This window comes from Watersipora subatra, chromosome 2 (genome assembly GCF_963576615.1).
Source record: "Watersipora subatra chromosome 2, tzWatSuba1.1, whole genome shotgun sequence".
NCBI classification, from domain to species: Eukaryota; Metazoa; Bryozoa; class Gymnolaemata; order Cheilostomatida; family Watersiporidae; genus Watersipora; species Watersipora subatra.
Window position 1 is genome coordinate 39,636,271 of NC_088709.1, and position 12,238 is coordinate 39,648,508.

General features: G+C 35.3%; 1 protein-coding gene across 1 annotated transcript; it reads right to left on the reverse strand.

Annotated features, from left to right (window-relative positions):
* Window positions 1-350: 350 nt before the first annotated feature.
* On the reverse strand, window positions 351-12,103 carry LOC137387650 (glycine cleavage system H protein-like). The gene is made up of 5 exons (XM_068074131.1): window positions 11,924-12,103; window positions 5,761-5,843; window positions 4,969-5,035; window positions 3,217-3,348; window positions 351-607 (listed from the first exon to the last, which is right to left on the reverse strand). The coding sequence occupies exons 1-5, from the start codon at window positions 12,033-12,035 to the stop codon at window positions 513-515; spliced, it is 489 nt and encodes a 162-aa protein (XP_067930232.1). The 5' UTR covers window positions 12,036-12,103; the 3' UTR covers window positions 351-512.
* Between the last annotated feature and the right edge of the window lie 135 nt (window positions 12,104-12,238).

Genomic DNA, 12,238 nt, shown 5'->3' on the forward strand with positions numbered 1-12,238 from the left:
CTAATTAACTGTGATTATAAAAATCTTACAGCATTATTGCCTCAACGGTTTTGTAGCACAGCATGAGCTGTACATTTTGTTCAAGGTTAAAATTTGAAGCATTCTTTCTAGCGTTAGAAACAAAGTGACTGAAACAAGACTAAGAAGTACAATCATCTGTTAAAAATAGCACCAGATCTAAATCAGTTGGGTTAATAAGATTATTTTTGCAAGGCAAAGGTTATTAAGTAATGCCATGCATATTTTCATAGCTTATATTCATCCTAGAACTTTCCATAATCAGTTTAGTGGTGAAATATATAAAGGAAGCAACGGATTAAAAAATTCCAGTTTGGATTAGTAAAGGGGAATGAGATGAGTGAGAGTTTATTCAAACACCAACAAAGACCTTTAAACACAACGCAACAACAGCACCAAAATCCGAACAGATCTATATATGTCAGAACACTGCATTCACAATTCTTATAGGAGATTCATAAAGTATTATGTAAGACAGGAACATGTTATTGAGCCTAATCAGTTGAATGGAGATATGACTCGTATGCTTTCTCATCCATCAGCCCATCCAGTTCAGTTGGTTCTGTTATCTCTACTTCCAACAGCCAACCTGTGGTTACAGAAGAACAGCCTTATGTATAATATACCCAACAGCATCAGTATAAACAAATAATAGATTGTCTAAAATATTGTCTAATAGACACTAAAATATTACGATAGGGGGAGATGTAAATGTAAAACTTGGACCATGAAAACGGTAGTGCAAACATTTCTGTGTCTAACTCACAAAAGTTTAGTAGCATTTTGGAATGGATTCATTAGCTTACTGTCTTAAAACTCACTAGCTTTCCATGAAGCAATAATACACCAAGATTAAGCTCTTCGAAGTACTATAACATGTCAGCGTGTCAGAGGGTGAATAAATGCTGTTGCCATGGCATTATGTACACAAAAGCAAAGGTCTTGAGAGTAGGGTGAACTCTTACAAATCGAAGAGAGAAATATGATGATATTATTAAAACAATTTAACGAGTTGTATCAGTTTTATCCAAAAGCAGACTGACTTTATTATATTACGCCATCAATCAACTATTGCTTACATCGACCAAACTGTTTGTAAGAAATGGTCGAAACATCATCAACATAGTATCAACCAATTTACCTTGAAATGGCATTCAAAATAGAATTTTCAGTTCTCCGTGTTTATGGTATGAAAATTATTTAGAATCCAACCAAGGTTTTGCGACAAATTAAAAAACAGCTTCCCATTCTCCACAGATACATTTATATTTTTTTACTACATGGAATTCCACAGGGCACTCACCAGTTAGTTTGACCCTGAGCAAGCCATGTAAACACAATTAACGTCAGAGCTGTGCACAAACAACATCGAAGAAACTCTTACCATCTCATTGCTATATCATGATTCCAATGATATACAGCCCAAAAGGATAGCCGACGGCTATCATATGGACGTGGTTTAATTATGGAGCTCTATTAGGATTGTGCTAGCCTGGGTTTCAAAGCAAACACAACTCTCGCGGGGCGGTCGCGTTGCCTAGTTAGGTTTTAGAAAACACGAATCGCTGTTATCGTTTCATTAGCTTATTCAGCCAGTAGACCCCGCGGGTCACAATAGCAAACATTGAATTTCTGCAATGCAGGGGTAATACCTAACCAAAATAATGTATCTAATCAAAATAAAACATTTCAAATTACCTACTTTTAGTAATTTTAAAACTAGTAAAGGTCGTAGTATATGCCTAAAGTTGAATATAATTACCCGAACAACGGCATTTTTTTTCTAGTTTTTGATTAATATTTTGCCACCCCTAATATAAAATGACAAAGTCTTTCATCGGTTTCACATTGTTTTACCTTGCCAATAAGATGGGACAGCAGGCAAAGCTGTGCAGTGTAGTTTTCATACTCAAAATCTAAATGCAAAACCGAATTTGAGCTATTTTACGATTGTGACTATTAATATCACGAATGCTTGTGAATGGCAACTGACTGATCATAACGGTGACAATATTGGGATACTATATTTATTTGACAACAAAATGAATTCAACAGATAAGTAAAATAACCACTATAGTTCATAATATTCGTAAATTTACAAGGTGCTTTATTCGGCATATTTGTTTGTTCGGGTGCCGTGTTCGGGTTAATCCCAACAGAGCTTCATCATTAAACCCCGCCCATATGAGCGCCGTCGGCTATCCTTTGGGGCTGTATATCATTGATGATTCTAACTGTAAACGTATATATGTATACAGTTTTAATATATATGTAGGGTACAGACAGGAATCGGATAATTGTACTTAAATGTTGACTTGCAACAAAATTCACATTACAGTTATTTGATGAAAAGATTCACTATGTCTTACTCTGTTGTGTTGTAGGTACAAACTATGTGGAAATGTGATTACAAGCTCTTAAAATCTAAAAGACGAACAGAAAATCGCAGACACACGAGACCGCCGTAGTTTGGATTCCCTTTCCAAAACGGCTCAAATGTGATGTAGTTGTGGGAGATGGTTTCTGTTTACACATTCATGCATCTTATTCGTCGAAATATTTTCACAAATATACTTCACGCATTCAATAAAACCATGTCTATTGTTCTTACGCGTCGGTTTTATCGTCATTGTAATGCTGTCACTTTTAGCAGTGATATCTTATAACTTACCGTAAAAATTCGTTAAACATTTTAATCTTACCTCGAAGGAGTACATATCATTGTCTGATAATTACGACGAGCCTGTTGGTCACCTGTGATAATCGAAAAGTGCTGCGAAAATTATTTGCGAAGTATTGGGTCACATGATCAGATGACGACTTGCCAATTAGACCAGGCCGAAACACAACTGTAAAGTAGCAAGCATCTATATTTGATACGGGGTCTTCGGTAAAACCCGAAGTATTTGTCATAAACTAGTACTACGATAAGTTTTATATTGAGCTTTGTATTGGCCTTTCAATTCACGTGAGAACATACGTGACAAGATGATAACCAAATTTCGTGGTTACGTCATCGAAATAAAGAGATTCTAATCTACGGCGGCTTTTCGTTTTTGAGCTTTTAAGAGCTTGTAATCACATTTCCACATATTTAGCACTTACAACACAACAGAGTAAGACATGGTGAATCTTTTGATATTAAATAACTATAATGTGAATTTTGTTGCAAGTCAACCTTTAAGCAACACCACCTACCATCATCATAGGGTGAAGAATTTACTAGGCCTGGAAAGTCATTGAGTTTATCGTTGACTGCCATCACCTTGCCAGATATAGGCATGTATACCTCAGCAACCGCCTTCACACTTTCCACAGAACACGCAACATCTGCAAGCAGGCTCAAACTCTAGAGCTCATTGAGAAATACTGAAGCATTATTAAGTTTAAACTACATGTATGACACCCACATTTTCTAACATTCAATTTTCTAAGTGAAGTGACATTAAAATGGTTTCTTGACCCAATAAAAATAATTTTAGCCAAACCGAATGACATGACAACCAAACCTTTGTCGTTTTACTTATCCGGGAATGATAAGCATATTATATCATACAGCCGTAGAATCATAATGCAATTGAACAAAAACAAACATGCATTGAAAAAAACACTGACTTACAAAATCTCACAGGTAGTGTGTGTAGTAGAACCAAACAAAAAATGTCTATTCTCTTTGATCAAATATTTTTAGACTGGTTTGCTAACAGAATACATCTACTATATAAACGGCAAAAAATCTGTCAGTATATTTGGGTGTGTGTGGGTGTTTGTCCACCTTATAGAGTAGTCTTTCCTTTTTCGTCGTACGAATTTCGGTCGTACGCAGAGAACTGGATTAATATGAGCACCGTACTTTTCGGACTATCAGCCGTTACTTCTTTCTGACGGTTTGAGCCATGCGGCTTATATAAGGGTGCGGCTATTCTGTGGTTTTTTCTTTCACCGCTAGGGCGCATTAACTGGAATCTCCGGTTAGTGCGTCTCTATACATAACCTATTCATCGTTTTCCCGTTTTCACACAAAAATGATGTAATAATTACAACTCTATGAATTTTTTTAGCTCAAATACGCAGTATTTGCGCTAAATACTTTTTTGCGCAATAGCGCAATACTTTTTTGTTCTCACTGTATTAGGGCTAATTTGTCTTCGGCAAACGATATTGACAATACCCTCTCTCGATATTAGAATTTGGCGATTAAATTCTATTAACTCTATGAAACACGATGTCTTTTTTACGTTTTTGTGAACCTCTATTTCCCGCTTTTCTTAAGGTTCAATTGCTAAATCGCCGTAAAGGTTAATACTTTTCACACGGACAATTGTATCATCTCGAGTAGGAATAGCCTCTAGAATCTAGATTATTTCACCTTTGATCAGACAAAGACACTACAATATCTCATTTTTACATATCGTCGTACCAGTATCGTCATATTCAGAGTTTTGATGGATAGCTGTTGGTGGAACAGTAACTTTTTTATACACACACTTCTATGCAAGAATTGTTATTATTAATTCAACATATTCAGAATGTTTATTTTGTTTTCTCAGTTTGTATTGATTGTATCATTACCGAATCATCTCTTATTTTAATCGTAGCAAAACAGACTCAATTTAGCTATTACTTGCTAATTATTTCACATTTACATCTAAACCCTTTTATAGTTGTTTTATCTTTTTTAATTTATTTGACCTGCACAATACATTTTCCTCATGATATCAAGTTTGAAAGTTACAATTGCTTGACAAAGTTTGAAAAACTTTAGTTGTTTTTATTTACTCTCAAATTATTTCAACTACACAAAACACTTTTCTCATGATATGTAGTTTGAAAGTTAGAATGGCAAATGTTGTTATATGTTAAATACAAATCAATTTTCTGTCCAAAGACTTTTTTTACTACCCGGGCAACGCCCGATAGCACAGCTAGTCTTCTATAAAGTATTGTTACCTCCTTTTGCTAAGGCTTGCTCTTTAGCCTCTGGCAGGTCAACATAAACCACATCTCCCAATTCTTTCTATAGATACAAATCTAGCATTAGTAATGCAGGTAGCAGATAATTCTGTATGCTTAAGCAAATCAACGGACTCACATAAGAAAACTAATAACGAAAGACAGCCAGGAAGCAATGTCACAGACATACACCGGTGGCCAAAAATATTAACAGCCCGTATGATTTGCGTTATCAGATAGGTCTATGCTCTTTTATCCCCATTCTGCATTCCATAGACATGCCAGACAATAGACATGTCAGACAATAGACATGTCAAACAATAGACATGTCAGACAATAGACATACATAATGACATCAAATAATCCGAAGTGAAGGAGATTTATTTCATAAATAGAAAGATTTCGACTAGTGTAAATTCAGTGTGCAGTTGAGGTGTCTTTACACTAAATTTTTAACTTTAAGAGAGCTGTGATTGTCCACCTTCACAAGCATGGGATCCGTTATACATCTATTGCTAAACAAACAAGAGAAAACACACTTTGTGAAGTGCACAATCACAGCACTCGTACTTTCTCCAAAGTGTTGAGTAATTTTTTGCTTTAACGGTTTTTGTTTCAGATAAATGTAACAAGGAACCAAACATCTTCTTGTGAAACATTTAATATGCATATTGTGTGGTCTGGACGGTAGAGAGCGACAGTAAAAGAGCAAAAACCCAATAGATGTGACGAAATTATGGAGGGGGGGGGGGGTGTCAATACTTTTGGCAACAACTGTAATTGACTAACCTGTGCATGGTCTGTAATGCCTAGCTTAGCAGTTTTCCCAGCAATATTTAAATAGTCATGATTCTCTGTGAAGAGAACTTTGTCTGTAAACAAATAAGATAAAACAACTAATAAATCAGTTTCTTTTTTGCGAAAAACTGAAGACACCCCGTTAAATAGTTTTACTCCATTCGTTCAGATGGTAGTTTTAAAAGATTGGCCAACATGTTTGCTATCTAACCAGATAAACGCAGTGAAGGATTCACCGTGTTATATCAGATGTAATAAAAATGTATTTGTGAGTAAGATTTGAATAGCAGGAGACCAATAGTCAATAGATAAAAATAAAAACCGATGGCACCGGTCACTTATAAAAGAAACTAAACCATTGTCCAGATTACCTAAATCACTTGGATAACTTACGCGCAAGTACAAGCCTGTAACTGGCTGACTTGACTAAACTCAACAACTCGCTTATATGCTTGATAATTGAAATACAGTCAATTTTAACCACAAATCTTGAAGAATGGAGCTAGCTAAGCAATCCATAGTCTCATAAGATCAACTCATCATTATCAGGGTAGTTATATCAGGGTAGCATTTCTCAACAATTATTCTTCAGCTACCCAAATAAGTTACCTCTTGTAAATCTAAAGAGCTAAAGGTAATGCTGTAAAGGGTTAAGCACTGTGAGAGTAGTTAATTTAGTTCCTTTGTCCCACTCACAGGTAAGGGCGTTTTAATTTCCGCATAAGCAAGCTGAGCAGTTATCTATAAAAATGAAAACGTGGTGCCTATTTAGCCAAAATCCTCTTTACTTTCAACCTCTGTAAACAAATGTTATTTTTCATGAGAGGATCAACAGGAAATGATGTGAACCAGAATGGTTTATAACACTTAGCCATAGCTACCGGATACCTTGTGAACCAACTAGGTATGTACGAATCCATGACTACATACATGTATGTAGAGCAGTAGTTGCCATGATGAACGACTACTTTCACGCTAGTTTCCTCCTTTACAAGTTTACACCAGAAGTTCACTTACCTCAAAAATCACTTTTTATAAGGAATAAGATTTATTCCTTATAAATAAACGATCATGCTTTCAATTTTAATCCAAATCTAATATCTTCTTTTACAATAGCGTACTAAACTTGTGAAAGGAATAAGATTTATTCCTTTCACAAGCTTAGTACGCTATTGTAAAAGAAGATATTAGATTTGGATTAAAATTGAAAGCATTATCGTACAGATGATTAGACAAATAAGGTGCTTCGAATATAACGGTAACTGGACTTTTGGGCGACAGCCAATAGGGCGACCAGACACTTGGGTGACACTTTTGGTTCGAAAAGGCGACAACTTTAGACGCAAAGGTGACACGGCAGGGAAACCGACAACAATTCCAGACTGAAAGGTGACAAATTGGTTTGGTTGAAGGCGAAGTGCTTTCCTGACAAACTATGAGATTCTGTCATTGCGTGCAGTGCTTACAATTATTTTTGAAGCGTAGCCTTGACAGTGTTATTGTTTTCTTTTTACGGAATTTTTTTTATAAATCGAAATAGTACATGTAACATGTATTTTTAAACGCCATTGGTAGGATTTCTCTGATTATGCTAACCCAAACATTTAACAAAGTATTAAGGCTATTTTTTAAAAATGCATCTATCTTATTCAATTAATATACCAAAACTTGTTTTTGTATCAGCATATTTGTTCAAAACAGTTCGAAAAGTTACATTCTCGGCTGAATTGTCGACAACCTTGTCTCTGATTGTTGAAATTTCAGAGTCATCTCAACTCGAGAAGAAACAGTTTTATGGTTGCGATCATCGAAATCTACAGTAGAATGGGAGAGAAGTTTGCTCTTGGCATGAGATGAAAAGACAATTCCCTATTTTTGTGATTTCTCATTTACTTGTGGAAAGGATGATTTCCTTATCTTTGTTACTTTACAATTATGATAATAATACAATGTCATTATAATGCAGACTCATTATAATGCAGACAATTGCGATTCACACTGATCTATGTTTGTTGAGATTTTATTTGAGTTTGAAGAATGAAGGCTTTTTCTGACATGGGTGTCTAAGGTATATCCATATTTTACTAGCTTCTGCGGCTTGTCGCAAGAAGACTAAACAGCATCACAGGAAGCTTATGGAGAAATGATCTATTCAAAAGCATAGAAGTCAACCGGTCCTGATGCCATGTTACCCTCGAAGTCACTCGAGATATTTGACCGAATCACCCTTGTCACAGATCTCGATGGCACACACAACTTGTAGTTTGAGACAATGAGGAGTGATCCACACCTCAAAGACCTTTGTGATATATACTCAGATGTAGGTTAATGCTGCCATGTGCCACATCATAGACTATACTTTGCATTTTAACACGCACCCTGAATCTTTTTATACACGACTATTCTAACAAAGGACAGACTTCAGAAAAAATTGGAAGATATTACATAGAATGCCATCGGGTTGAAATTTAATGACAACTTTATTAAAAAGTGGTGTAGGGAATTTCCTGCTATTATTTCTGTGTATGATTGAACATGCAAGTGCATTCAAGTACCCGCCTGTGACTGCAAATAATTATACTCCTGTAATTCAAATCATCCCTTCTTGCAAGTTTTAGAATTAGTAGAAAGTAATATTCAGTAGCCAATTTATAACCGCGAACCTGATCTCGCCATTCTAGATAGGAAAGAGAAGTTCCTTTGCTACATGTGTTTATCTACATAGCATCAATCAGAATCAAGTCAATGTTCAAACAAACAAAAATTTCATGCCGCAAACTATTGATATACAGTGTAACCTCGAGATACGATTTTTTCACTTTACGATGTTGAACATTGTGAGATCTTCACTTCACTATTCGAATTTTATTTTACTATACGCTTTTGAGAAAAGTTTCGCCCGAGTTAAAATTTGGCGGTCGGTGTGCTCATAACGCACGTTGAAATAAAAAAGACATCAACATCTAGTATGCCCAAAACATTTTTAGAACGTTTAGAAGAGACACGATGATCAACTTCTCTCATGTCAGTATTCCACGTGGAAAATTTCGTGTAAAATACACAAGCGAGAGCAAATCTTCATTTGTAGCGTTATAATATCTTTTACTATCAAGTTTTAGTCAGCATACGTATATAACTACAAGTATCTACATTTAATTTGTTAGCTATGGAATCTGAGACCGATACAAATGTTACAAAACGAAGGAAAAATGATTTCTATGTCAACAAAGTTGGATGTCGTAAATAAGAAGGCACCCGTATTATTAACATTGTCAAGGAATATGATCGCAACCAATCAACATTGGCAATTATTATTATTAAAACAAGAACTCCATTAAAGCAAGCACAAAAAGGAGCTTACGACTGACGATTTGAAGGAGTTAGAAGGCCATGCACGCAATCAGCATTCAAAAGGAGCAACCATTTAGCAAGGCGAGGAAGTAGAAGATACAGAAAACCCCACATTGGCAGAAATATTTCAAGTGTTAAATTTACTGATGTGGAATGGTACATTAAAACAATCCACGTATAATATATATTATTTATCTCTTGTGTGGCATGTTTTTCATATTTTATTCATTTTATTTGTTTCCTTTTGATTTTATGTTTTATTTTCTTGTTTAACCATGTCTTTGCAGGTGGGCTTGTTATCTCTTAAATGAATACAATTCATCGTATGTATGTAACTCATATAACTAGCTACTCAAGATAGTTGACGTATTCACATTACTTTCTGAAACTTGTTAAAGCCCTGTACTCAAGGGTATAAATACGTACAAACTTTGTATGTGTGGTTACATTGATTCTTGTGCACATTTCATACAAGAAAAACTACAGTAGTACCTTTTCTGGATCTTTCTACAAGCGTTAGCTAGCTAACAGTTTTCTGCATTGCACCAGCATTTTTTTTCCGTTAAACCAGAAGAAAAATTGGACAAGTTTAGACAACTTTCTTTAGCCTGCTAAAAATTCCATTTCATTACGTATTAAATTAATCTTCAAGTGTACAGCAACATAATTACCATCGATACGTTTTTGCCTCCTTTCTGCTTTATTTGCTACATATACCAGCTAAAGTCACGTTACTCCAAAGGTATGTACGCCCTGTATAACAGTAAATAAAATTTCATTTTTCCTTCCAGTAGCCATTAATTGGTCAGGTATGTGAGAGGCCGCTTTCGATAACTGCATCGCTCGGCCTTCCTTATTGAATTCTGGTTGAAAAAGGTTTCAACCAGACATGCTAAATTTTATAATGAAAGTGAAGACCGAAACTTATGAAGGATAAAATTTCGCGATAAAAGGTTGAAAATCAGTAAAATAGTTCAAAATACATACTAAAACTTAGTTTCAACTGTGAGTTTGGAAAGTTAAACTTATTTAAAGTGAAATCAAAGTTTATGTTATGCGTACCTTTTGAAGGTAAGAACTTCTTGCCGTACGATCTGCATTTGGTACACAGATTACAATTTTACAGTATTGCAGATTATAATCACTAGGTGCACTTAATACAATGCAGTTACTGTAGGTAACTATAGTTACTGAAGTTAACATACTATTTTGTTTCTAATTTTCAAAATGTACTGCATTTTTATAAAATTTTGGATGAATTTTACCTTTGTTTTCATTGTATAATTACAATGGTTTCTATACCCGAACATACGATTTTTTCGCCATATGATGCCAGCCTTAGAACGGATCAACATTGTATCTCGAGGGTGCACTGTACGTATTTTTAAAAGTGATATATGATAAAGATCAGCTTTACACAATTGTACAAATATACCAAAAAGTAATCATATTAAAATGTATCAAGCTAAACTCAGATGTATGTATTTATTTTCATACTGCAATTAGAACAAGTATACATTAGTTACAGAATTACTAATGAGGATCCAAATACATGATACATGCGCCAGCGACAGTATAATAATTCATCAACAGGGGTGTGTTAGTGACTCAAGAAAGCATCACTTCAAAGGGGTTAAACAATTGGTATATCTATGATGTCATATATTAGGCGGTAGGCTAAGGAACTGCAGACTCTCGCCACACTGATAAGCAACTTGGCAGTTTTCAAAGGCATTCAAGGAAGGAAGTGAAAAAATTAGTGACTGTCTAAATGACTTCTAAGCGTGTCGAGTTGACAGACTGGCAAGAGTTAAATTGGTAGAAAAAGATGAACAGAAGAATAGTTAGGCGATTAAAGACAGATTAATCTCAGCAACTTCTTTTTAATAATAACCATCTCAATTAGTGAATATTTGGTGCATTCATTAAGCTATGAAGAAATAGTTCTCTTCAACTAAACTAGTTGCAGAGGGTACATTGGTGATCCATGTTTTTCATATTAGGCCTAATGAATCAACTATAGGCAACCGGCAACAGAGGTCAAGGAAGTAATTCATTTTGCCAACTTCTCTGTATAGGCTTACCCGAAGCTTGTGTATTGGGATGCTTTCAAATATGTATGTGCCCCGTTTCAACGCACGCTCAAGTTTGTGCATCAATTCGCCCTCGAGTTTGCGTGTTAATGCACCCTCTCTGCCTGTACATTAGCTCACCATCAAATCTGTGTGTCACCCTGTAGAAGCTGATCTTCAAGCCTGTTTTACTGACTACCTTTTGTTTAGCTGTAATTGCTGTCTACCAATTGCTGGCCTTAAAACTGCTTACGATATCTTTACACAGTTCACTTCACTACGAATTCTTTGAAATCTGGAGGCTTCCCGACAGTTCTATCAATTATTTATAGGACTAACAGCTTTGTAGAAGTAAATATAATCTGCTGTATAAATGCTACAAAATCGTTGAGCTAACTAAGTATTCTGTTAAACACCAGTACTGAGGTATTTGAACTCGTAAACCAAAGCATTTGAACAAGTAACATATTAAGTGCAGTTTAATAATGAACGTACAATATAGTGAAAAATTCAAAATAAGCTACCCTGACAGATTTCACTAACAAAAATTCATAAATGAAGGCAAAACCTGCACATCTGCAAAAGACCAAAGGCCAATCTAATAATGATAGCCTACATGATAGAAACGAGGCGTATTCTGTGGCAGCATAGGCCGGTAAGTCCCAAATAGATTTATACGCTAAATTGAAACGGCTGAGCAGCAATTTCAAGTTAGAACATGTGATAATTACCCATCAAACATGGTGCAACTCCAAATTGGCGAGCGTTTAGCTTTGCAAAAACTGGTTTTATAATGAGAGATCGTCTAAAGCAACTAGAAGCGAGTGATTTAAGCAGAGCCATCTTCAAACTGGTTGCGGTTGAACGTTGAGGATAGCCTGTGACAAATGTAACTTATCAGCGAATCTGACTAAGAACAAATTGATTGGATCATAAGTTTATACAAAAAGACTTTATGGGCGGGCCCAAACATTAAATCCTTTTTAGTGTGATTCGCTAAAACTTAGTTATTTCAGGCTATTCTCAATAATTTTTTGTGAATCAGC

What these genes read in the sequence shown, in the direction of transcription:
- LOC137387650 (XM_068074131.1), bottom strand. Translation starts at nt 12,035, where the DNA reads ATGGCTCTGCTTAAATCACTCGCTTCTAGTTGCTTTAGACGATCTCTC. An exon ending in AGTTGCACCATGTTTGATGG is followed by an intron (nt 5,844 to 11,923) that starts GTAATTATCACA and finishes ATTTGTTTACAG; the next exon opens with ACAAAGTTCTCTTCACAGAG. An exon ending in TTCTTCACCCTATGATGATG is followed by an intron (nt 608 to 3,216) that starts GTAGGTGGTGTT and finishes CTGTAACCACAG; the next exon opens with GTTGGCTGTTGGAAGTAGAG.